The sequence below is a fragment of the Rhinopithecus roxellana genome, chromosome 12 (genome assembly GCF_007565055.1).
Source record: "Rhinopithecus roxellana isolate Shanxi Qingling chromosome 12, ASM756505v1, whole genome shotgun sequence".
Classification (NCBI taxonomy): domain Eukaryota; kingdom Metazoa; phylum Chordata; class Mammalia; order Primates; family Cercopithecidae; genus Rhinopithecus; species Rhinopithecus roxellana.
The window spans coordinates 99543096-99568364 of NC_044560.1; the positions used below are offsets into that span (position 1 = coordinate 99543096).

General features: G+C 39.8%; 1 protein-coding gene across 1 annotated transcript; it reads left to right on the forward strand.

Moving 5' to 3' along the window:
• The first annotated feature begins 3913 nt into the window (after positions 1-3913).
• On the forward strand, positions 3914-18329 carry LOC104663107 (zinc finger protein 492-like). The gene is made up of 7 exons (XM_030913690.1): positions 3914-3927; positions 6066-6192; positions 6683-6778; positions 16013-16422; positions 16591-17380; positions 17549-18049; positions 18304-18329. The coding sequence occupies exons 2-7, from the start codon at positions 6159-6161 to the stop codon at positions 18327-18329; spliced, it is 1857 nt and encodes a 618-aa protein (XP_030769550.1). The 5' UTR covers positions 3914-3927; positions 6066-6158.
• The last annotated feature ends 6940 nt before the right edge of the window (positions 18330-25269 follow it).

Below are 25269 nucleotides of genomic sequence, written 5' to 3' on the forward strand. Positions count from 1 at the left end.
GGTTTGTAGTTCTCCTTGAAGAGGTCCTTCACATTCCTTGTTAGCTGTATTTTTAGATATTTTATTCTTTTTATAGCAATTGTGAAGTTTATTTATGATTTGACTCTCTTTTTGTCTGTTTTTGGCTTATACGAATGCCTGTGATTTTTGCACATTGATTTTGTATACTGAGACTTTGCTAAAGTTACTTATCAGCTTAAGGAGTTTTTGGGCTGAGATGATGGAATTTTCTAAATATAGAATAATGTCATCTGAAAAGAGAGAGAATTTGACTTCCCCTTATCCTATTTGAATACTCTTTCTTTCTCTCTCCTGATTGCCCTGGCCATAACTTTTAATACTGTGTTCAATAGGAATGGTGAGAAAGGACATCCTTGTCTTGTACTGGTTTTCAAAGAGAATGCTTCCAGCTTTTTCCCATTCAGTATGATATAGGCTGTGTGTTTGTCATAAACAGCTCTTATTATTTTGAGATATATTCCATCAACACCTGGTTTATTGAGAGTTCTTAACATGAAAGAAAGTTGAATTTTATCAAAGACCTTTTCTGCATCTATTGAGATGATCATGCGGTTTTTGTCTTTAGTTCTGTTTATGTCATGAATTTTGTTTATTGATTTGCATATGTTGAACCAGCCCCGCATCCCAAGGATGAAGCTGACTTGATCGTGGTGCGTAAGGTTTTGTTTTTGTTTTTTTGAGACGGAGTTTTGCTCTTGCTGCCCAGTGCAATGGTGCAATCTTCGCTCACCGCAACCTCTGCCTCCCGGGTTCAAGTGATTCTCCTGCCTCGGCCTCTCGAGTAGCTGGGATTACAGGTATGCACCACCACACCCGGCTAATTTTTTGTACTTTTAGTAGAGACAGAGAGTTTCTCTGTGTTGGTCAGGCTTGTCTCAAACTCCTGTCCTCAGGTGATCTGCCCACCTCGGCCTCCCAAAGTGGTAGGATTACCATGCCCGGCCTGGTGGATGTTTTCTGATGTGCTGCTGGATTCGGTTTGCCAGTTTTGTTTTGTTTTAGTTTTTATTTATTTTTTATTTTTTTGAGACAGAGTCTCACTCTGTTACACAGATTGGAGTACAGTGGCACTATCTTGGCTCACTGCAACCTCTGCCTCCCAGGTTCAAGTGATTCTTCTGCCTCAACCTCCTGAGTAGCTAGGAGTACAGGCATGAGCCACCACTCCAGCTAAATTTTGGATTTTTAGTAGAGATAGGGTTTCACCTTGTTGGCCAGTCTGGTCTTGAACTCCTGACCTTGTGATCCACCTGCCTTGGCCTCCCAAAGTGCTAGGGTTACAGGTGTGAGCCACCATGCCCAGCTGAGAAATGAAAAACCCTCCAAAAAAAAAAATCAATAAATCTAGGAGATGGATTTTGAAAAAATTAACAAAATAGGGCCGGGCACAGTGGCTCACACCTGTAATCCCAGCACTTTGAGAAGCCTAGGTGGGGGGATCACCTGAGGTCAGGAGATCAAAACCAACTTGGCCAGCATGATGAAACCTGTCACTACTAAACATAGAAAAATTAGCTGGTCATGGTAGCACGTGCCTGTAATCCCAGCTACTCCAGAGGCTGAGGCAGGAGAATCGCTTCCCCGGAGGTGGAGGTTGCAGTGAGCCAAGATCCCACCACTGCACTCCAGCCTGGGTGAAATGCAGTGAGACTCTATCTCAACTGGTTATTCTAGTTAGCAGCTCCTCTCTCTTTTTATCAAGGTTCTTAGCTTCTTTGCACTCAGTTAGAACGTGCTTCTTTAGCTCAGTGGAGTTTGTTATTACCCATCTTCTGAAGCCTACTTCTGTCAATTTGTCTATCTTATTCTCCATTCAGTTCTACACCCTTGCTGGAGAGGCGTTGCAATCATTTGGAGATAAGGCACTCTTGCCTTTTGTGTTTTCAGTGTTTTTATCTTTTTACTTTTCTTTCTTTTGCTTTTCTTTTTTTTTTTTTTTTTTTTTTGAGATGGAGTTTCGCTCTGTCGCCCAAGCTGGAGTGCATTGGCGCAATCTCGGCTCACTGCAAGCGCCACCTCCCAAGTTCACATAATTCTCCTGACTCAGCTTCACGAGTAGCTGGGACTACAGGTGCCTGCTACCATGCCCGGCTAATTTTTTTGTAGTTTTTAGTAGAGACGGGGTTTCACCGTGTTAGCCAGGATGGTCTCGATCTCCTGACCTCATGATCCGCCCACCTCGGCCTCCTAAAGTGCTGGGATTACAGGCATGAGCCACCGCACCTGCCTTCAGTGTTGTTTGCATTGATTCTTTCTCATCTTCATGAGTTTGTCTAGTTTCGATCTTTGAGGCTGCTGACTCTTGGATGGGGTTCTTGTGGGGACTTTTTTGTTGCTGTTATTCATTTCTGTTTGTTTTTCTTTCAGGTCCGGTCCCTCTTCTGTATGGTTGCTGTGGTTTGCTGGGGGTTCACCTCAGGCCCTATTTATCTGGTTCACTCCTGAACCTGGAGATATTAAGGAGGTTGGAGAACATCAAAGATGGGTGCCTCTTCCTTCCTCTGGAATGTCTGACCTTAAGGAACATCAATCTGATGCCAGTAGGAACACAGCTGTATAGGGTGTCTGACAACCCCTGTTGGAGTATCTCACCCAGTTGGGTGGCATGAGGAACAGGACACATTTAATGAAGCACTTTTATTGTCCCTTGGTGGAGGGGGTATGCTTCACTGGGGTTAAACCCACTCCTCTGGGTTGCTTGGATTCCTTAGAACTAGCAGAAGGAAAAGCTAAGTCTGCTCGTCCACAGAGACTGCAGTCACCTCTCCCCTTAGGGACTCAGGCCCAGGGAGATCAGAGTTCTGTCCCTGAGCCTCTGGCTGAAGCTGTTGGAGTTCCTGCAGGGTGGCCCCACAAAGTGAGGAGGGATGGGTCAGAGTCAGGCCTAAAGAGGTGCTGTAGCTGCAGTCTGGCACAGCCGGTGTGTTGGGCTGTGGGGGACACCTCTTGGAACCAAGCCGTCCAGCATCCCTGTCTCCAGCAGGGGAAAAGCACCGCCAGGAGCTATAGAGATGGCTGCCACCCTTCCCCTGCCCAGGGAGCCTAGTGTGTTAGACAGCTGTCAGTCCCAGTACTGGTTGCTGCCCCACCCCAAGGAGCTCAAATGGCTTAGACAGCAGGCAGCCACAGCTGTGGTGCTGGTCACCCCTCCCCTGGGAACTCAGCAGGCTGAAACCGATTTTAGCTGAGAGGTTGTTGAGAATCTGCACAGCTCTGGGGTTGGGACCCTAGGTCCTGGTGGCATGGGTTCCCGAGTGAAATCTTTCAGTCTGTGGGTTGCACAGTTCCTTGGAAAATGCATGGTTTTGTCAGCTAAGTAGCACACTCATTCACCGCCTCCCTTGGCAGGAGGGTGGGGGCTCCCCTGCCCTGTGCGGCTGTCAGGTGGGTGGCTGCACCACACTCTTCTTTTTTCCTCTCCATGGGCCATGCCAGCTGCCTAGTCAGTTCTGATGAGAGAACCTGGATACCTCAGGTGCCAGTGCAGGATGCACAGGCCATTATGGTTCTTTTCGGCGGGAGCCTCTGATCGCCGCTGCTTCTAGTTGGCCATCTTTGCCCCGCCCCTAAAAATTTTTGTTTGTTTGTTTGTTTTGTTTTTCTTTTTAAGCTAAACATGTCTCAGGTGAAGAGCTGGTCCACTCTGCCTCCTGGAATGCCATGTGTTCAATACTTGCAGAGCTTTACTTTTCTACTTGTGCTTTTTCTTCCTAATGAGTTTGTTTTAACTACTTTTTACTTCTTATTATAGTCAAGGGGATCTGAAAAATATTTCTTTCCTGTATACCAGAGTCTTCTCTACATTCTCAACATCATGGCTTCTTATATGTCATAAAGAATTCTCACCATGAATTTATGAACTGCAATATTAAGAACTTTTATTTCATGGCTGTGGAACATGGAAAGGTGTGGATACTCAGTATTCCTATTGGGGAAAAGCTGGGGTCCTTAGTAAAGACGGAGAGCATGTGATGTTGCGGTTCCATCTCTGTTCTCCATTAGCTGTATGCAGAACAGGATTAAGAAAATGCTTATTTAGCCGGGCGCGGCGGCTCAAGCCTGTAGTCCCAGCACTATAGGAGGCCGAGATGGGTGAATCACGAGGTCAGGAGATTGAGACCATCCTGGCTAACACGGTGAAACCCCGTCTCTACTATAAAATAAATACAAAAAAACACTAGCCAGGCGAGGTGGCAGGCGCCTCTAGTCCCAGCTACTGGGGAGGCTGAGGCAGGAGAATGGCGTAAACCCGGGAGGCGGAGCTTGCAGTGAGCTGAGATCGCGCCACCGCACTCCAGCCTGGGCAACAAAGCGAGACTCCGTCTCAAAAAAAAAAAAAAAAAAAAAGGAAAATGCTTATTTAAATGGGATGGCATTTATTACCCAGACAGTTTTGAAAAAAAAAAATTGTTAGGAGATACTTGCTTTTTACGGTCTGAAAATCACTATTAAAATGTACAGAACATGGCAGATATCGGTATCTGGAACTTTGCATAAAGCCAATGTTCCTATATGATTAAATTCAGGCTGTAATTTACTTTTGGTGGGAGTTACCATAGCAGTGATGCCGTGTCCTTCTCTGTGCATCAGCATATCATAAACATTTGTCTTCATTCAGTTGATGTTAATAACTCACTTGGTTAATGAGCTCTGTGACAGAATTTTTTTTTTTCTATAGAGTTAGTTATTTTTCTCTTCATTATTACCTTTATTTAGCAGATGTGCACAAACAATCACATTTAATCTGGCAGCTGACCTTTCTTAGGTTTTCTTTTCAGTTACCTGTCTTTAGAAAATGAAAGCTCTCATCTTTGTTTACAGGCCAGAAAAACTGAAAAACACACAGGCTCTTCCACTTACTGGATGTTTGACAAAATAGTTTTCTTGGGCCAAACCCATGGGCATTACTGGTGAGCTTGTTAGAGATTCAGAAACTCATTTTATTACAGTTTTTTTTTTTTTTTTTTTTTTTTTGAGATGGAGTCTTGCTCTGTCTCCTAGGCTGGAGTGCAGTGGTGTGATTTCAGCTCACTGCACGCTCCACCTCCCAGGTTCACGCCATTCTCCTGTCTCAGCCTCCCCAGTAGCTGGGACTGCAGGCGCCCGCCACCACGCCTGGCTAATTTTTTGTAATTTTTAGTAGAGACGGGTTTCACCGTGTTAGCCAGGATAGTCTCTATCTCCTGATCTCGTGATCCACCCACCTCAGCCTCCCATAGTGCTGGGATTACAGGCATGAGCCACCATGCCGGCTGAGATTTTCTGAAAAAATAATCAGGATTAACAAGATCTCCAGTTTATTGTACACATTAACATTTGAGCAGTAATTTCTGAGTATGTCTTTTCCATCTGAAAACTTTACACAGCTTATTCTGTATGATGTAAATATAGCACTAAAAAATGTACATGTTAGTGTTAATGCCCTCAATTTTATACTTCATCATCCAGAAAAGTGTCATCTATACATTGATGTTGTGGATCTTATACTACTCTCTTTTCTCAGAGTTAGAGAATACATTAGAGAATATTTCTGTGTTGAAAGTTATTTATTAGGCCGGGCGCGGTGGCTCAAGCCTGTAATCCCAGCACTTTGGGAGGCCGAGGAGGGCAGATCACGAGGTTAGGAGATCTAGACCATCCTGGGTAACACAGTGAAACCCCGTCTCTACTAAAAAAAATACAAAAAATTAGCCGGGCGTGGTGGAGGGTGCCTGTAGTCCCAGCTACTCGGGAGGCTGAGCCAAGAGAATGGCATGAACCTGGAGGTGGAGGCTGAGGCAGAAGAATCGATTGAACCCAGGAGGCAGAGGTTGCAGTGAGCCGAGATTGCACCACTGCACTCCAGCCTGGGCAACAGAGTGAGACTCCTTCTCAAAAAAAAAAAAAAAAAAAAAAGGAAAGTTGTTTATTAAATATTTTCAGTCACTCCTATAAGTAAGAACCAGTTCTCTTTACTCTTGTTTTACCTTGTGTCAAATTAAAAATTCTGTTCATGGCCACATGATAAATATGCATGTGTGTGTATGTGTTTGTATGTTTTTCAGGGAGTGTTGACATTTAGGGATGTGGCCGTAGAATTCTCTCTGGAGGAGTGGCAATGCCTGGACACTGCACAGCAGAATTTATATAGGAATGTGATGTTAGAGAACTACAGAAACCTGGTCTTCCTGGGTGAGGATAACTTCAGTACACAATTCCCTAATATACCCTATAAGTTTTATTTCTCTTTTTTGTAGAATGGTTTTTGGCAATTTATGCTTTCAGATCTCTGGTTTTTGTTTTTGTTTTTTTAACTTCAAGATTTGTCTGTGTAGAAAGGAATTTCAAGATGTTTCATTTTGACCTGAACTTTCCACACTCCTGAGCTGATCTGTGTCCTTCACTGTGGATTAGCGTTAATTTTCGAAATTTAGTGGCTTAACATACTGTTGCCCACATCTTAAAATGTAATTGCCACTACCAATTTTTGATTTAGTAGTACCAGGTAGTAAAATTAAGAACATACAAAATTAAAATATTTCCTAAATAAATTTTTTTGTTGTAAATTAGTATTTTGGAATTAATTTACTAGAATATTCTATTACATCATTTTTACTGAACACACTACTAAATTGATAATTGGGGAATATGAGCACGATTCAGGTTATTTTTAATAAAACAGGTATTGCTGCCTCTAAGCCAGACCTGATCACCTGTCTGGAGCAAGGAAAAGAACCTTGGAATGTGAAGAGACATAAGATGGGAGCTGCACCCCCAGGTAGGTAAGAGTGAAAGTGAATACAACAGACAACACAGATAAGAGGTCCAAAGCAGAAAAAAGAAAAGTCCTTAAAATGATTTGAAATCTGTGTTCCAAAGGAAATAGTTTCTAGGAAGCCTGAATTTTTTTTTTTTTTTTTTTTTTGCTCTCACAAAGAAGCATCTTCTGTCTTATCTTTGTAAAATTGCTAAAGATTTTACTTTCCCTTTGGTGACCTTCCTTCAAGTTTACAGTGACAGCCAAGACAGTCCTCTTCGTGGCATATAAGAGACTGCAAAATCTGACTGCTTGTTTTTGAAAACACAGATAATCTGCATACTTTTGAGAAACTCTGTGTTAAACTGTTTTTTAAGTTCTCTTTTTACATCATGTCCTAAATATGTGAGAGTAGTGGTTTCTGTTCCATTGGTTTTTTATTGGTAATTTTTCTGCACATTGCATTCTGTCTTATTATAGTCTTGAAGTATAGTTTGAAATTATAATAAAGTATGATGTTTTGCTTTGTCCTTGTTTTTTCAAGATTGCTTTGACTATTCAAAGTTTATTGTAATTCTATGTGAGAATTGTATTTTCTGTTCTTTTCTTTTTTTTTTTTTTTTTTTTTTTTTTTGAGATGGAGTCTCGCTCTATCACCAGGCTGGAGTGCAATGGCACCATCTCGGCTCACTGCAACCTCTGCCTCCTGGGTTCAATCGATTCTTCTGCCTCAGCCTCCTGAGTAGCTGGGTTTACAGGTGCCTGTCACCATACCTGGCTAATTTTTTTGTATTTTTAGTAGAGATGGGGTGTCACCATATTGGCCAGGCTGGTCTCGAACTCCTAGACCTCATATTCCTCCCACCCTGGCCTCCCCAAGTTCTGGGATTACAGGTGTGAGCCACTGCACCCGGCCCTCTTCAAGTTTTTGTAAATTGGTTTCAGAAAGTAAAGATCTTTTGTTGAGCCCCCAGGGTGATGGGATGTCCTATGGGTTTGTAGTGGAGAGGGGTAGTAGCTTGTTTACAAAGGCTGCTGGGTCTGCATTAGGGTCCACCTTTAGTTGGCTTGTTACAAGGGGCTTGGGTAGTTGTAATTCTCATTTTATTTTTGGACAGAGTGCATATCCTTCAGGACTTTGCTCTGTAGTGCAGATGCTAGGGCAGGTTTCTGCACTTGGGTCTGCATATGGTAGGCTTTATATTGGGATGTAGATGAGTTTGGCTTTCACTGAGTACCAGAGAGGATTTCCCATGGTCACTGTGTGGGTTTCTACATAGGCAGAACTTGCCATGAACTTTGGCTCAGGGTGATAAAACCGTCATAGAACTGCTTCAGGGACCACAGTAAGGGCCAAGGCCTGCAGGTGTGCTGCATGGCTATAAATGGGTATCTCTCTCCAGGCCTCTGGAAGGGCAAGACCTCTCCCAGACTGTGGCTGGGAGGAGTTTGGGATGATTACAGGGTAAGTTCAGAATTCTCAGTGTGACCAAGTTTGGTGGGCCATTTTCTGGTCGGTAGCCAAGAACAGAGGTCCTGTAGTTTGCCACCTGAATGAAAGCCTGCCTTCTGAAAATGATATTCCTCAATCTTGCGCATTAGCAGAGTTTCACAACTCCCTCCCTAGATCTCAAACTTCTTTTAAGGGCACTTATTTTGGAGATGGGTTCTTGCTGCATAACCCAGGTTGATCTTGAAGTTCTGTGCTAAAGCATTTCTCATTACAGGTCTGAGTCATGATTCCTGTTTCTCTCATAAAGGCATTTTGTGAGGCTGATGAATTTTCTTGCTGTCAGAAAATAAGCAAATAAGGCACCTTTTATTTTTCCATGTTAGCGATGTCACTCTCCTGTACATTTTGACTTTCTGTTTTCTATTTCAATTTTGTCTGTAATTTTAGATTTAGACATTTAGGACAATATACTAAAATTTACATGTTATGTCTGAAGTGAATTAGATAATTAGTAGGCAGACAAAAAGGAAATATAGGCAGGCAAAAAAAGATGACAGGATTTTCACTCACTTTTGTCAGCCAATACCTAAAAAATGAGATAATTTGTTCCCAAATATTTGTTTTGTATTTCAGAGGCCCTGACCATATTCTGCAAAATAATACATATTTTTTCTTTATTTACCAATGTAAGGCTATTTTTTGCTTCTAAACTTGGATTACAGAGTTTTATTTTGCATAAGAATAGCATATATTTAAAACTTAGGAATGATCTTATTTGTTAAAATGCTTATTTATCACTTTGTCATTAGAATCTTCTGTTGATGATTATGCTGCATTTTATCTGAAACTACTGCATTACAGTGCATGCCAGTGATTCAAAATAGCCACCTTCAGTGAATTCACAGTTACAGTAAAGTATTCCAGTTACCTACACAAATTCTTTATTAATGCTACATCCAGTTGCATACCAGATTTTATGAGTGAACATTTATTATTATTCCGTAGTTTCATATTAGTGTGTTTTTTCAGTGTAGGTTTCTTAACATAAGGTTATTATGTTTTGTGGTTTTACAATTTTATAAAATTTGAAATTCTGTTTTTACATGGAAGTCAGTGTGGGGTTTAAGACATAAATCAGCCATATGTCTATTACAATCTGATTACATGTGTGTATGTTTTTATCTATAAATATAACCCCAATTTTGGTTATGGCTAATCTTGTATATATTTTTTTCTTAGCTGATTTTTAATGGTGGCTTTATCTTATCTAAATGAGTAGTCATGGAAATATTCTTATTTTCACCTTGGGTTTAATAATAAATATACTTCCTATGTGAGAGAGAAACACTTGTGACTGAAAGATAATTTTTGGGAAGATTTGTAATTCTGAATCTTTTTCAGTTATTCTTCTAAAAATCAATTGTACAAACATAACCTAAAATGTACCATCTTAAATCTATTTAAATGTACATTTCACGGCCAGTCACGGTGGTGGTTCACGTCTGTAATCCCCGGATTTTGGGAGGCCAAGGCAGGAAGACTGCTTGAGCCCAAAAGCTTGAGAACATCCTGGAAGACATATGGAAACCTCATCTCTGTAAAGCACTTAAAAATAGCCAGACATGGTGCTATGATCCTATCTACTTGGAAGATTGAGGAGGGAGGATTATTTGAACCTGGAAGTTTGAGGCTGCAGTGAGCCATAATTGTGCCATGCACCCCAGCTTGAGTGGCAGAGTAAGACCCTGACTCAAAAACACGGTACATTTCAGGCATGTGAAGTATATTTACACTGTTTTATAAAAGACTTCTAGAAATTTTACAATACGCATTAAACAACTACCAATGTTTCCCATTTCCTGGCACTTTTCAAATACCATTCTGCTTTCTGTTTCTAAGAGTATAACTGCTTTATATATCTCATAAAATCTCTTGTTTGTGGCTGCCTTATTTTATTTTGCATAAAGTCATTAAGATTTACCTTTATAGTTTTTAGAATATTTCCTGCTTTTTTTCAAACTGAGTAGTATTTTGGTATTTTTATGTTTCAAATTATATCGCTGAACAATTTGGTGACTGAAATCTGCCTTGCTTTTACCTATTGGCTTTTAGTAACAATGCTAAAATAATTGTGGGTATGCAAATGACTCTTGATGTGACCATGTATGTGAGAGTTTATATATGTGCTGCATTCTATTTTATTAGTCTACTTTTTCACCTTTATACTCATACAAAATTGTTTTAATCCTGTAGCTTTGTAATGTGTTTTGAAATCAGAAACTGTAATGTCTCCAATATTGTTTTGTTTCATTTTTAATATTTTTGGGTACTTTATTGTCTGTAGAGATTCTGTATACTCGAGGGATTGCTGTTTCTGTTTCTTCAAAAATGCAATGAGAAATTTGAAAAACATTGCACTAAATCTATAGATTGTATTGAGCAGGATGGACATCTTTACAATATTACCTTTTTTAACCTTTCACAAGAGCGTGCTCAAGAGTGTGTTGTTTAATTTCTATGTATTTGTTAATTTTTCAGTTTTTTTTCTCATTGTATACTCATTTCATTTTGGTTATAGAAAGTAATTTATAAAATTTCAGTTTTAAAAAATTTGGTAAGACTTATTTTCTTTTTTTGGCATAAGAGGTGGTCTATCAAGGAAAATGTTGTATTAGCTATTGAGAACCATGTGTGTTCTGGTGTTGAGTGTTTTCTATACCTCTGTTAGAAATAATTGTCTTATACTGCCTGGAAGCCCTCTATTCCCTTACTAATATTCTCATTTAATTTTTATTACAGAAAGTGCAGTATTGAAATATCCTACTGTAATTATGTTGCTCTCTCTGTGTCTCTGTTATTGTGTCAATATTTGCTTTATATGTTTGGAGCCCTAATGTGAGATACAGACACACACACACGTAAACAAATTTGTCATAGGTTCTCAGTGAGTAAATCTAAAGTTTTTCTTTTTGTGGTTTTTTTTTTTTTTTTTTTTTTTTGAAACAGAGTCTCACTCTGCGTCCCAGGCTAGAGTGCAGTGGTGTGATCTTGGCTTACTGCAACCTCTGCCTCCTGGGTTCAAGCGATTCTCCTGCCTCAACCTCCCAAGTAGCTAGGATTTCAGGTGCCCACCACCATGCCTGGTTAATTTTTATATTTTTAGTAGAGACAGGGTTTCACCATGTTGGCCAGGCCAGTCTCGAACTCCGGACTTCAAGTGATCCACCTGCCTCGGCCTCCCAAAGTGCTTGGATTAGAGGCGTGAGCCACCATGTCCAGCCTAAATCTGTAAGTTCTAATGTCCTTTTTTGTCTCCTTGGAGTTTTGACTTCAACTACATTTTATAAAATATGACAGTTTTTGACTTAAGATGTAGCTTGCATAATATTATGTTGATTTCTTCTGCTCTCATTTGATTAATATTTGCATGAAATGTATTCTTCCATCTTGCCCCTTTTAGTGCTTTTTATCATTAGATCTCTACTGACTTTTGTAGAAAAAAAAAGTTGGATCTTGGTTTTTAAAATTTTTAATAAATCTACTTATTGAAAATATCTCGATTTGAAACTTAATTATATATATATTTAAATAATTGATAAAGACGTACTGTTAGGTTTTTAATTATTTTATTTGATTCCTGCATCTTTGCTTCTCATTTTCTCTCTGTCTTTGTGTCTTTTCGATTTTTATATTGATATGCTTTTACTTATTTCTAATTCACTTTTGTATATTTGTACAGATTTTTTGTTTTTTTTGTGGTACCTTGGGGCTTTCATAAAACCTCTATAAGAAACAACAGTATATTTTTAATTTGGTATAAAATCAACTTCAGTTGAATAAAAAATTCTTCCTCATTACATCTGCCCTGAAATTTGTGATTGATGTTGCTAATTATGTTTTTACATTGTATATTCATTAACAGATGTTTATAATTTCTGTGCTTTTATTTTTCAAAATTTAGAGAATAATTTAAAATGTTTTCTGCACCATTATATAATGCCACAAGATTCTGTTTTTGTGTATGTGCATATCTTTCCCAGAAAATAATGTATTTTTATTTGATTATGTGTTTTTTTTTTTTTTTTTAATCCTTTAACTTTCAGGTTAAGGAGCTGCTTTCATCATCTTTTATATGTAAGGCATATGCAGTGCTAATATACTTTTTCAGAATTTGGTTGTTTTGGAAGGTTTCTTACTTTTTTTTTTTTTTTTTTTGAGACGGTGTCTCGCTCTGTCGCCCAGGCTGGAGTGCAGTGGCTGGATCTCAGCTCACTGCAAGCTCCGCCTCCCGGGTTTACGCCATTCTCCTGCCTCAGCCTCCCGAGTAGCTGGGACTACAGGTGCCAGCCACCTCGCCTGGCTAGTTTTTTGTACTTTTTAGTAGAGACGGGGTTTCACTGTGTTAGCCAGGATGGTCTCGATCTCCTGACCTCGTGATCCACCCATCTCGGCCTCCCAAAGTGCTGGGATTACAGGCTTGAGCCACCGCGCCCGGCCGGTTTCTTTCTTTTTATTTGGCAGGACAGATTTGTTGATGGTATTATTCTCACTTCATAGCAGCTTTTTTCTCCCCGACCACCACCCCCCCCCAAAGGATTTTGTGTCACACAGTTTCTTTCTGGCCTGCAAAATTTTTGTTGATAATTTACGGTTATGTCGTAAGACTATGTTTGTAAATGACACATTACTTTCATCTTGCAGCTCCTCAGACTTTCTTCTTGTCTGTGATTTTTGAAAATGTCCTTAATATGTATTTGTTATAAATATCTTTGTGTGTATCCTAATTTGTTTGTTGAACTTCATTTTTACATCATTTTTCTTTTAGGATTTTCCAGTTATTATTTATTTTTCTATTTTTTTACCTCCAAATTGTTTTTTTTTTTTAATATTTTGATATTTTTGTTTTTTATCCTCATTTTTATGATTTTCTACAGTGGACTGTGTTCCTGTTTCACTCATTGGATATTATTCAGTTTATTAGTGTTTAAAATTAATGTGTATATCTTTATTATGGTTTCTGTCTGACATTTATGTAATATTTCTGATGAAATTATATTGCCCTGTTTTGTATACATTGTAATCTTTGATTGAGATTTGGACATTAAAAAAAGCTACTTGTCACAGTCTTTAAAATGAATTTTTTTCTGACATACTCTGAAAACAATTATCTTGGCTAGAGATTCTGGGAGTCTCTCAAACATGTTTTTAGGATGTGCCTTGTCTAAAATTTTGTGTTTTGTTTTTGTCAAAGGAGTTTATTCATGTTCCTTCTTCTTCTTTTTTTTTTTTTTTTTGAAACAGTTTTGCTTCTGTCACCCAAGCTGGAGCACAGTGGCATGGTCTCAGCTCACTGCAGCCTCCACCTCCTGGGTTCAAGTGATTCTCTGGTCTCAGCCTCCCACTTAGCTGGGATTACAGGCATGTGACCCCATGCTCAGCTACTTTTGTATTTTTAAATAGAGAGGATTTCACCATGTTGCCCAGGCTTAGTCTCAAACTCCTGACCTCAGTTGATCTATGCACCTTGGCCTCCCAGAGTGCTAGGATTACAGGTGTGAGCCACCACACTCAGCCTATTCATGTTTCTTCTTAATAACCAATAATCGGGCCGGGCGCAGTGGCTCAAGCCTGTAATCCCAGCACTTTGGGAGGCCAAGACAGGCAGATCACGAGGTCAGGAGATCGAGACCATCCTGGCTAACACGGTGAAACCCCGCCTCTACTAAAAAATACAAAAAACTAGCTGGGCGAGGTGGCGGGTGCCTGTAGTCCCAGCTACATGGGAGGCTGAGGCAGGAGAATGGCGTAAACCTGGGAGGCAGAGCTTGCAGTGAGCTGAGATCCGGCCACTGCACTCCAGCCCGGGCAACAGAGCAAGACTCTGTCTCAAAAAAAAAAAAAAAACAATAATCACTTGCTACAATTGTTTCCTATAGTAAGTCTTTATGCTGCTGTAAAACTTACCTTTCTTATTTATTATTTTTTGTTATACTTTAAGTTCTAAGATACATGTGCACAACGTGCAGTTTTGTTACATAGGTAAACATGTGCCATGGTGGTTAATGTTATCCATCCCCCAGGCCCCCACCCCACGACAGGCCCCAGTGTGTGATGTTCCCCACCCTGTGTCCATGTATTCTCATTGCTGAATTCCCACCTATGAGTGAGAACATGCAGTGTTTGGTTTTCTGTCTTTGTGATAGTTTGCTGAGAATGAGGGTTTCCAGCCTCATTCATGTCCCTGTGAAAAACATGAATTCATCCTTTTTCATGACTGCATAGTACTCCGTGGTATATATGTGACACATTTTCTTAATCCATTCTATCATTGATGGGCATTTGGGTTGGTTCCAAGTCTTTGCTATTGTGAACAGTACTGCAGTAAACATACATGTGCATGTGTCTTTATAACAGCATGATTTATAATCCTTTGGGTATATACCCAGTAATGGGATGACTGGGTCAAATGGTATTTCTAGTTCTACATCCTTGATGAATCGTCACGCTGTCTTCTACAATGGTTGAATTAGTTTACAGTCCCACCAACAGTGTAAAAGTGTTCCTGTTTCTCCACATCCTCTCCAGCACCTGTTGTTTCCTGACTTTTTAATGATTGCCATTCTAACTGGTGTGAGATGGTATCTCATTGTGGTTTTGATGGGCATTTCTCTGATGGCCAGTGATGAGCATTTTTTCATGTGTCTGTTGGTTGCATAAATGTCTTCTTTTGAGAAGTGTCTGTTCATATCCTTCGCTCACTTTTTGATGGAGCTGTTTGATGTTTTCCTGTAAATTTCTTTAAATTCCTTGTAGATTCTGGAAATTAGCCCTTTGTCAGATGGGTAGATTGTAAAAATTTTCTCCCATTCTGTAGGTTGCCTGTTCACTCTGATGGTAGTTTCTTTTGCTGTACAGAAGCTCTTTAGTTTAATGAGATCCCATTTGTCAATTTTGGCTTTTGTCACCATTGCTTTTGGTGTTTTAGTCATGAAGTCCTTGCCCATGCCTATGTCCTGAATGGCATTGCCTAGGTTTTTTTCTAGGGTTTTTATGGTTTTAGGTCTAACATTTAAGTCTTTAATCCATCTTGAATTAATTTTGGTATAAGGTGTAAGGAAAAGATCCAGTTTCAACTTTCTACATATGGCTAACCAGTTTTCCCAGCATCATTTATTAAATAGGGAATCCTTTCCCCTTCTCTTGTTTTTGTCAGGTTTGTCAGAGATCAGATGGTTGTAGATGTGTGGTGTTCTTTCTGAGGGCCCTGTTCTGTTCCATTGGTCTATATATCTGTTTTGGTACCTTATCTTTCATCCCAGCACACTCAAACTGTCATTTGAAAGAATACCACTATTTCTTTCAGAACTTGTATGCAATAAGAGACAGGAATCAGTGTCTGTAAAAGCCCCTGTCATTGAGAAATAAACATGTATAAGCCATTATTTTATTTGTCTTTTAAAAATGAAACCAGGAGGTGGCAGTTTATTTCTAAAGTCACTGTGTTACATAGGGAAGCAGGAAGATCTGTGTAAGGTAAATGTAACAGACTTTACTTTCTCCTATGTGCCTCTTTGCATTGGACTCACCTGGGGCACTGCACACACTTAACTTACTTTAATTTTTCACAAATGTAATTTGGTCTGTATGTTTTTGTTACATTATATGGCTGTGAAAATGTTACAGCATGTAATATTTGGCTGTGCCATCTTGTGATGTGGTCTATCATTTTATAGGTTAGATTTGTAAAGTATATTCGTCTGAGTCTAGTAAGTAAAGTAATTTATTGTTTTTATTTCTTTCAGTTGTATGTCCTTATTTTGCCCAAGACCTTTGGCCAAAGCAGGGCATAAAAAATTATATCCAAAAAGTGATACTGAGAAGATATAAAAAATGTGGACATGAAAATTTACAGCTAAGAAAATACTGTAAAAGCGTGGATGAGTGTAAGGTGCGCGAAGAATGTTACAATGGACTTAGCCAGTGTTTGACAACTGCCCAGAACAAAATATTTCAATGTGACAAATACATGAAAGTCTTTCATAAATTTTCAAATTCAGACAGACATAAGATAAAACATACTGGAAAGAAAGCTTTCCAATGTAAAGAATGTGAAAAGTCATTTTGTGTGCTTTCACACTTAGCTCAACATGAAAGAATTCATACTGGAGAGAAACCCTACAAATGTAAAGAATGTGGGAAAGCCTACAATGAGGCCTCAAACCTTTCTACACATAAAAGAATTCATAATGGAAAGAAACCCTGCAAATGTGAAGAGTGTGGAAAAGCCTTTAACCGGCTTTCACACCTTACTACACATAAGATAATTCACACTGGAAAGAAACCCTACAAATGTGAGGAGTGTGCCAAAGCTTTTAACCAGTCTGCAAACCTTACTACACATAAGATAATTCATACTGGAGAGAAACCCTACAAATGTGAGGAATATGGCAAAACTTTTAGCCAGTCCTCAACCCTTACTACACATAAGAGAATTCATAGTGGAGAGAAACCCTACAAATGTGTAGAATGTGGCAAAGCTTTTAACAATTCCTCAGCCCTTACTATACATAAGAGAATTCATACTGGAGAGAAACCCTACAAATGTGAAGAATGTGGCAAAGCTTTTTGCGGGTCCTCAACCCTTACTACACATAAGAGAATTCATACTGGAGAGAAACCCTACAAATGTGAAGAATGTGGCAAAGCTTTTTGCGGGTCCTCAACCCTTACTACACATAAGAGAATTCATACTGGAGAGAAACCCTACAAATGTGAAGAATGTGGCAAAGCCTTTAACCAGTCCTCACACCTTACTACACATAAGAGAATTCATACTGGAGAGAAGCCCTACAAATGTGAAGAATGTGGCAAAGCTTTTAGCAAGTCCTCAACCCTTACTACACATAAGAGAATTCATACTGGAGAGAAACCCTACAAATGTGAGGAATATGGCAAAACTTTTAGCCAGTCCTCAACCCTTACTACACATAAGAGAATTCATACTGGAGAGAAACCCTACAAATGTGAAGAATGTGGCAAAGCTTTTAACAAGTCCTCAACCCTTACTACACATAAGAGAATTCATACTGGAGAGAAACCCTACAAATGTGAGGAATGTGGCAAAACTTTTAGCCAGTCCTCAACCCTTACTACACATAAGAGAATTCATAGTGGAGAGAAACCCTACAAATGTGAAGAATGTGGCAAAGCTTTTAGCAAGTTCTCAACCCTTACTACACATAAGAGAATTCAAGCTGGAGAGAAACCCTACAAATGTGAGGAATATGGCAAAGCTTTTAGCCAGTCCTCAACCCTTACTACACATAAGAGAATTGAAGCTGGAGAGAAACCCTACAAATGTGAAGAATGTGGCAAAGCTTTTAACAAGTCCTCAACCCTTACTACACATAAGAGAATTCATACTGGAGAGAAACCCTACAAATGTGAAGAATGTGGCAAAGCTTTTAACAATTCCTCAACCCTTACTACACATAAGAGAATTCATAGTGGAGAGAAACCCTACAAATGTGAAGAATGTGGCAAAGCTTTTAGCAAGTCCTCAAACCTTACTACACATAAGAGAATTCATACTGGAGAGAAACCCTACAAATGTGAAGAATGTGGCAAAGCCTTTAACCAGTCCTCAAACCTTACTACACACAAGACAAATCATACTGGAGAGAAACCCTACAAGTGTGAAGAATGTGGCAAAGCTTTTAGAAAGTCCTCAAACCTTACTACACATAAGAGAATTCATACTGGAGAGAAACCCTACAAATGTGAAGAATGTGGCAAAGCCTTTAACCAGTCCTCAAACCTTACTACACACAAGATAAATCATACTGGAGAGAAACCCTACAAGTGTGAAGAATGTGGCAAAGCCTTTAACAACTCCTTTATTCTTAACAGACATAATATGATTCATACTGGAGAGAAACTCTACAAACCTGAAAGTTGTAACAATGCTTGTGACAACATCGCAAATATTTCCAAACATAAAAGAAAGTGTGCTGGTGAGAAATCATAGAAATATGAATAATGCGACAGAGCCTTTAAATGGTTATCACACTTGCTTGCAGGTTAGGTAATTCACACTGGAGAAAACTTTTACAAGTGTGAACAATGTGGCAAAACTTACACAATGCTCATACCTTATTGCACACGAAAGCCTTTATACTTGAAAATAAATGCACAAATACAAAGTAAAAAACTGATTAATATCTGCTCACATATTATTCAACATCAGAGAGTTTATACTTAATAGCGTTAAAAGTGCAATTACTGTCAAAAGAGTCTTGAGAAAATGTAAGCCTTTAAAGTGCTGAAGAGGATTTATTTTGAAGACAAACATTACAAATATAAACAAAGTTGTAACTTTACTTGTAACACAGATCTTGTATTCATTTTGTATTAGAGGCAAACCCTGAAGCAATTGCTCAAACTTTGTTCAACATCAGAGAATTTATATCAAAGAAAAACCCTATAAATGTAACAAATTTGGGAAAAAACATTTATTCAAAAACTGCAGGTTAGAAAACAGTTCATATTACAATATATTTTTGCAGATGCAATAAATAGAAAAAAACTTAATTCCATGGTAAGTCTATGGAAATATCAGACAATTTACATTAGAAATATATACAGCACTCATACTTCATTCTTTACCCTGAATCAGAGTTCCAAGTTAGAAAATAATCCAAAACTAAACTTGGTAGAAAAATTATTTGTATATAACTTTAAAAGAGTAGAAGATTTTTTGGAGAGTTACAAGTATACTTTTTTGGAAAGAGTAGATTGTTTGAAAAGTAAGTAATGTAATTAACTCTCATATTCATACAAATAATGTTCTAATTAGCTCTCAAATTACTTCATGTTAATGTCATAACTAACTCTCAAATTACTTCATGCTAAAGAAGTTAGTTTTCCTTTTTTTGTTTGTTTGTTTGTTTTTGAGATGGGGTCTTGCTCTGTCACCGTCCAGGCTAGAGTGCAGTGGCATGATCTCGGCTCACTGCAACCTCTGTCTCTAGGGTTCAAGTGATTCTCCTGCTTCAGCCTCCCGAGTAGCTGGGATTACAGGCATGCACTACCATGCCAGCTAAGTTTTGCATTTTTAGTAGCGCTGAAGTTTTGCCATGTTGGCCAGGCTGGTCTCAAACTTATGACCTTAGGTGATCCACCCAGCTCAGCCTCCCACAATGCTGGGATTACAGGTGTTAGCCACCGCGCCTGGCCCATGCTGCTTTTTTATTCCTATTGTATTCATATGTGAAAGCATGTGACCAAAAGATATGATAGATTATTTTTTATTAGGTGAGCATGTATGACCTGTGAAAGAGTAAGAACATTAAAATGTGAGATGCATGATGAAAATCTAAGTAAAGAGGTTCTTTGTGATTCACTTACAGTATTGAGTGATGCATGAGGTAGGTGTTCAGAGTAATATTCTGCATTATATTGAGAGACAAATACATATTTTAGTTTTAGTCAAAATTAAAAATAAATTAGTATATTTTACTAGTTGTACTTTTATGAAAAAAATGCAGTACATGTTAAAAATTTTAGATTATGTCTGAACTTAATTTCTTAATTCAACATTTTTAACAGTTTAAATATTGTGCATTCAATCAAATCACATTATTCCACTTACTTTAATCTAGTCCACCTTACTCAAGGGTGTAGATAAAAGGTGGTAACAAGGCCGGGCGCGGTGGCACACGCCTGCATTCCCAGCACTTTGGGAGGCCAAGGCGGGCGGATCACTTGAGGTCAGGAGTTCAAGACCAGCCTGACCAACATGGAGAAACCCCATCTCTACTAAAAATACAAAATTAGCCAGGTGTGGTGGTGCATGCCTGTAATCCCAGCTACTCAGGAGGCTGAGGCAGGAGAATCCCTTGAACCTGGGAGGTAGAGGTTGCGGTAAGCCGAGATCATGCCATTGCACTGCAGCCTGGGCAATAAGAGTGAAACTCAGTCTCCCAAAAAAAAAAAAAAAAAAAAAAAAAAAAAAAATGCTAACAATGCACTATTTGGTAAAATAATGGACTAACATCTCTAGTACTAATCTTTTTTCCTGTGACTTTAAACTGCAAATAAAGGATATTGTTGCTGTAGGCAAAATTTGTATTTTTTTTCCCATTTAAATTTACTTTTGTTAATTTTTTCAGGCACAAAATGTTTATGTTATATATGGCATATTCTGATAGAGGCATACAATATATAATGATCACATTAGGGTAAATGAGGTATCCATCACCTTTAGAATTTATTTTTTGTATTATGAACAGTTCAATTGTACAGTTTTAGTTATTTTAAAATATACAATTGTTGACTGCAGGGTTATTTTTATAATAATAATAAAAATTATATACAAGTACAAAATTTACATTTCTGAGTCCTGAATACTTAAAAATAATTTCTTGTATATTTTTCTTTGACTCTGTGGCCTCTGCTTGCAAACACAGACTTTTACTTTGGATTTACATAGAGTTAAATATACATATCTATTAGTCTAAATAAAAACCTTAGGTGTAAGAAGATTATGGATTAAGTGTGTTTGAGTAGGAGTTTATGACTGTTTTCAGAATATTAAATATTGGAACAAGACAAATCATTTTAATAAGGTGTTTAATTTTCTTTCTTTCTTTTTTTTTTTGAGACAGAGTCTCGCTCTGTCACCCAGGCTGGAGTGCAGTGGCCGAATCTCAGCTCACTGCAAGCTCCACCTCCTGGGTTGACGTCATTCTCCTGCCTCAGACTCCCACGTAGCTGGGACTACAGGCGCCCGCCACATCGCCCGGCTAGTTTTTTGTATTTTTTAGTAGAGACGGGGTTTCACTGTGTTAGCCAGGATGGACTCAATCTCCTGACTTCGCGATCTGCCCGTCTCAGCCTCCCAAAGTGCTGGGATTACAGGCTTGAGCCACCACGCCTGGCCAGGTGTTTAATTTTCTTTACTTTCTTGTTTTTTTTTTTTTTTTTTTTTTTTTTCGAGACAGATTCTCACTTTGTTGCCTAGCCTGGAGTGCAGTGGCGTGATCTCAGCTCACTGCAACCTCTGCCTCCTGGGTTCAAGCAATTCTCCTGTCTCAGCCTCCCTAGTAGCTAGGACTACAGGTACAGGCCACTATTCCCAGATAATATTTGTATTTTTAGTACAGATGGGGTTTCATCATTTTGGTCAGGTAGTCTTGAACTCCTGACCTCAGGTGATCCACCCGCCTCAATTTTCCAAAGTACTAGGATTACAGGCGTGAGCCACCACGCCTAGTCAGGTGTGGTGTATAGTTTTCTAGAAAACAAAAATCCCCAAAAATGAATGCAAATCTATACTCTGCTTTGTAGTGAATTTTACTGTACAATCTTAAGACTTATGGTTCAGAATCTCGCCATGCAAATTCTCTGTTTTTGCTTGCCTGATACTCATGCTAGACCCATAACTTCCTTTTCTTATATATATTTGTTGTTTTATAGTTCATGAAATATCATTATGTGAGCTGTTCTGTGATTATAAGAATGATTTTAATGAAATTTAGTCACGGGCTGGGTGTGGTGGCTCATGCCTGTAATCCCAAAAGTTCGGGAGGCCGAGGTGGGTGGATCACTTGAGGTCAGGAGTTCAAGATCAACCTGGCCAACATGGTGAAACCTCATCTCTACTAAAAATACAAAAGTTAGCCAGGCATGGTGGCATGCTCCTATAATCCCAGGCTACTGGGAGGCTGAGGCAGAATAGCTTTAACCCGGGAGACAGAGGTTTCAGTGAGCCAAGATTGTGCCACTGCACTGCAGCCTGGGAGACAGAGCAAGACACCATCTCAAAATAAAATAAATGTATTCATTACAAAGTAATGTTTAACTGTAATTCTAAAATTAGTGTGTTATATTTAGTTGGAAACTTCCATTTTGTTGTTTTAATTGGAGAACTCTATAAATAAGCCTGATTATGTTTTTTTTTTTTTTTCACTTTTTATGATGGATATGAGTAAATTTATTAATTGGGCAATTTGTTCAGGTAAGTACTAGGGAAACTTCTTAAGTCATGAGAATGCTTTTATACACAAATGTAGCAAACAAACACTACAGAGCTTGCTGTGTAACAGATGCTCCATAATAAGGCATAAATATTCCTGTGAAACTTGCAACTTCAAGTCAGGTGGAAAATATCAAAGGTAAACAACATTGATTCTTCATGTGGAGAGGATTTTTTTTTCAGGCAGCAAAGCTGAATTTTGCTGAATTTAAAAAATTCTGCCAGGCGCGGTGGCTCACGACTGTAATCCCAGCACTTTGGGAGGCTGAGGTGGGCAGATCACGAGGTCAGGAGATTGAGACTGTCCTGGCTAACACAGTTGAAACCCCGCCTCTACTAAAAATACAAAAAATTAGCTGGGCATGGTGGCGGGTGCCTGTAGTCCCAGCTACTTGGGAGGCTGAGGCAGGAGAATGGTGTGAAGCTGGGAGGCAGAGCTTGCAGTGAGCTGAGATCAGGCCACTGCATTCTAGCCTGAGTGACAGAGCGAGACTGTGTTTCAAAAAAATAAATAAATATTCTGCTTCATTTATTTTCTAATTGTCTTAAGCCTTGTTTGTCTTTTTATGTGTATTCCACCCGTGTATGCATCATAGCCCTTCTTTTTCTGTTACGGCTAGAGTTTTCCCACTGTTTTCTTCATGCCATGTTATTTCCCATGATATTTTTGGGTTTTGATGAGAACTTTGGTATTTTTTAATGCACTGAAAAATTGGTTTTAACTGGAGAGTGCGCTTATCAATATAACTTTCAGATTAGTTAATTAAGACAAAAGGCATACATGTCCACAGGTGAGAGGATTAAATCAGTTAGTATGGTGCTGCTTTCTTGGTAAAAAGAAAAAAATATTGTTTGAAAAAGAAAGTCTTGGCCAGGCACGGTGGCTTAAGCCTGTAATCCCAGCACTTTGGGAGGCCGAGACGGGCGGATCACGAGGTCAGATCGAGACCATCCTGGCTAATATGGTGAAACCCCGTCTCTACTAAAAAATACAAAAAACTAGCCGGGCGAGGTGGCGGGTGCTTGTAGTCCCAGCTACTCGGAGGCTGAGGCAGGAGAATGGCGTAAATCCGGGAGGCGGAGCTTGCAGTGAGCTGAGATCCGGCCAGTGCACTCCAGCCTGGGCGACAGAGCAAGACTCCGTCTCAAAACAAAAAAAGAAAGAAAAAGTCTTACTAGATTCTTACCCAAAGAGTGACAAATATAAAATTTGCTAGAAAATGTAGAAATTAGAATTTTAGAGAGTTTATGTTAAGTGAACCATGTTAAATTATTGTTTTTCAAGACAGAGTCTCACTCTGTCACCCAGGTTGGAGTGCAGTGGCACAATCTGGGCTCACTGCAACCTATGTCTTCCGTATTCAAGCAGTCCTTCTGCCTCAGCCTCCCAAGTAGCTGGGATTGTAGGCACCTGCCATCATGCCTGGCTAATTTTTGTATTTTTTTTTTTTTTTTTTTTTTTTTTTTTTTTGAGACGGAGTCTCGCTCTGTCGCCCAGGCTGGAGTGCAGTGGCCGGATCTCAGCTCACTGCAAGCTCCGCCTCCCGGGTTTATGCCATTCTCCTGCCTCAGCCTCCGGAGTAGCTGGGACTACAGGCGCCCGCCACCTCGCCCGGCTAGATTTTTGTATTTTTTTAGTAGAGACGGGGTTTCACCGTGTTCGCCAGGATGGTCTTGATCTCCTGACCTCGTGATCCGCCCGTCTCGGCCTCCCAAAGTGCTGGGATTACAGGCTTGAGCCACCGCGCCCGGCCTAATTTTTGTATTTTTGTAGAGACGGAGTTTCACCATGTTGGCCAGGCTGGTCTGCAACTCCTCGTGATCCACCAGCCCCTTTTGGGCAAGGCCCGGGTAGTAGAGGAGAGTCACCTCACGTAGGTCTGGGGCCCAGTGATATTTTGTAATTTTTTTGTATGTAAGGCACAGGAAAAAAGTCACATCACCTAGGTTCTGAGTTCAGTGGTATGAGAGTGACAGTTATAACTGTGACCTGGGTGTGCATAGGAGAGTCACAATCTCAACTGTGTGCCTAGCCTTGTTTTGATACTCTCTGTACCACTCAAGTGCTTTATATAGTATGCGTGAGTGATGTGATCCTTTGTGATCTTCATACAATTAGGAAACTAAGGACCTCACTGGCTGCCCTAATCTTGGCTATGAAAGTAACCATCTCTCCTGTGAGCTGAGTTCAGTTACAAGAGTCATCCCTGTTAGCTGGGAGCAGGGATGAGGCTGGATCATCACATTCCCTGGGTGCTGGTCCAGGAATATGTCACAATTTTCTCTATGGGTGGGACCCAGGCAAGAGAGTCGCATCGCCTCAGTGCTGGGCCCAGTGAAATGTCACAATGCCCCCTGTGGGCAAGACCCAGGAAAGAGAGTCACATTACCTGGGTGCTCAGCCCAGTGATATGGTCCAGGCTTTCCTGTGGGCAAAGCACAGGCAGAAGAAAAGAGTCACATCATCTAGGTGATGAACCCAAAGATATGTCAAAATGCCCCTCTGAGCAATATGACATAATTCCCCGTATATGCAGGTCCCAGGCAGGAGGGAGTCATATCATCTAGGTGCTGAGTCCAGAAATATGTCACAATGCTCTCTGTGGACATTGTCCATGAAGTAAGGTCACATCACCTTAGTGATGGGTACTGCATTGTATTACCATGCCCCCTGTATACAGAACCCAAACAGAAAAGGATATTTACTTCCCTGGGTGCTAGGCCCAGTGCTATGTCACAAGCCCTAAAATGGGCAGGTCCCAGACATGAGAAGAGAGTCATATCACCTAGGTGTTGGGCCCAGTGATACATTACAATGCCCCCAGTGCGCAGGAGCCAGGCAGGAGAAAAATCACATCACTCATTTGCTGGGCCCAGAAATACTTCAAAATCTCCCTTGAGGGCAGTGCCCAGGAAGGAGAGTTACGTCACCTAGATGCTTGATTTAATTAATATCACTGTAGGCTTGGCCTACCCAGGCAAGTGGAATTCCTCAAGTGCTCAGCAAATGTATACGTTAAAATC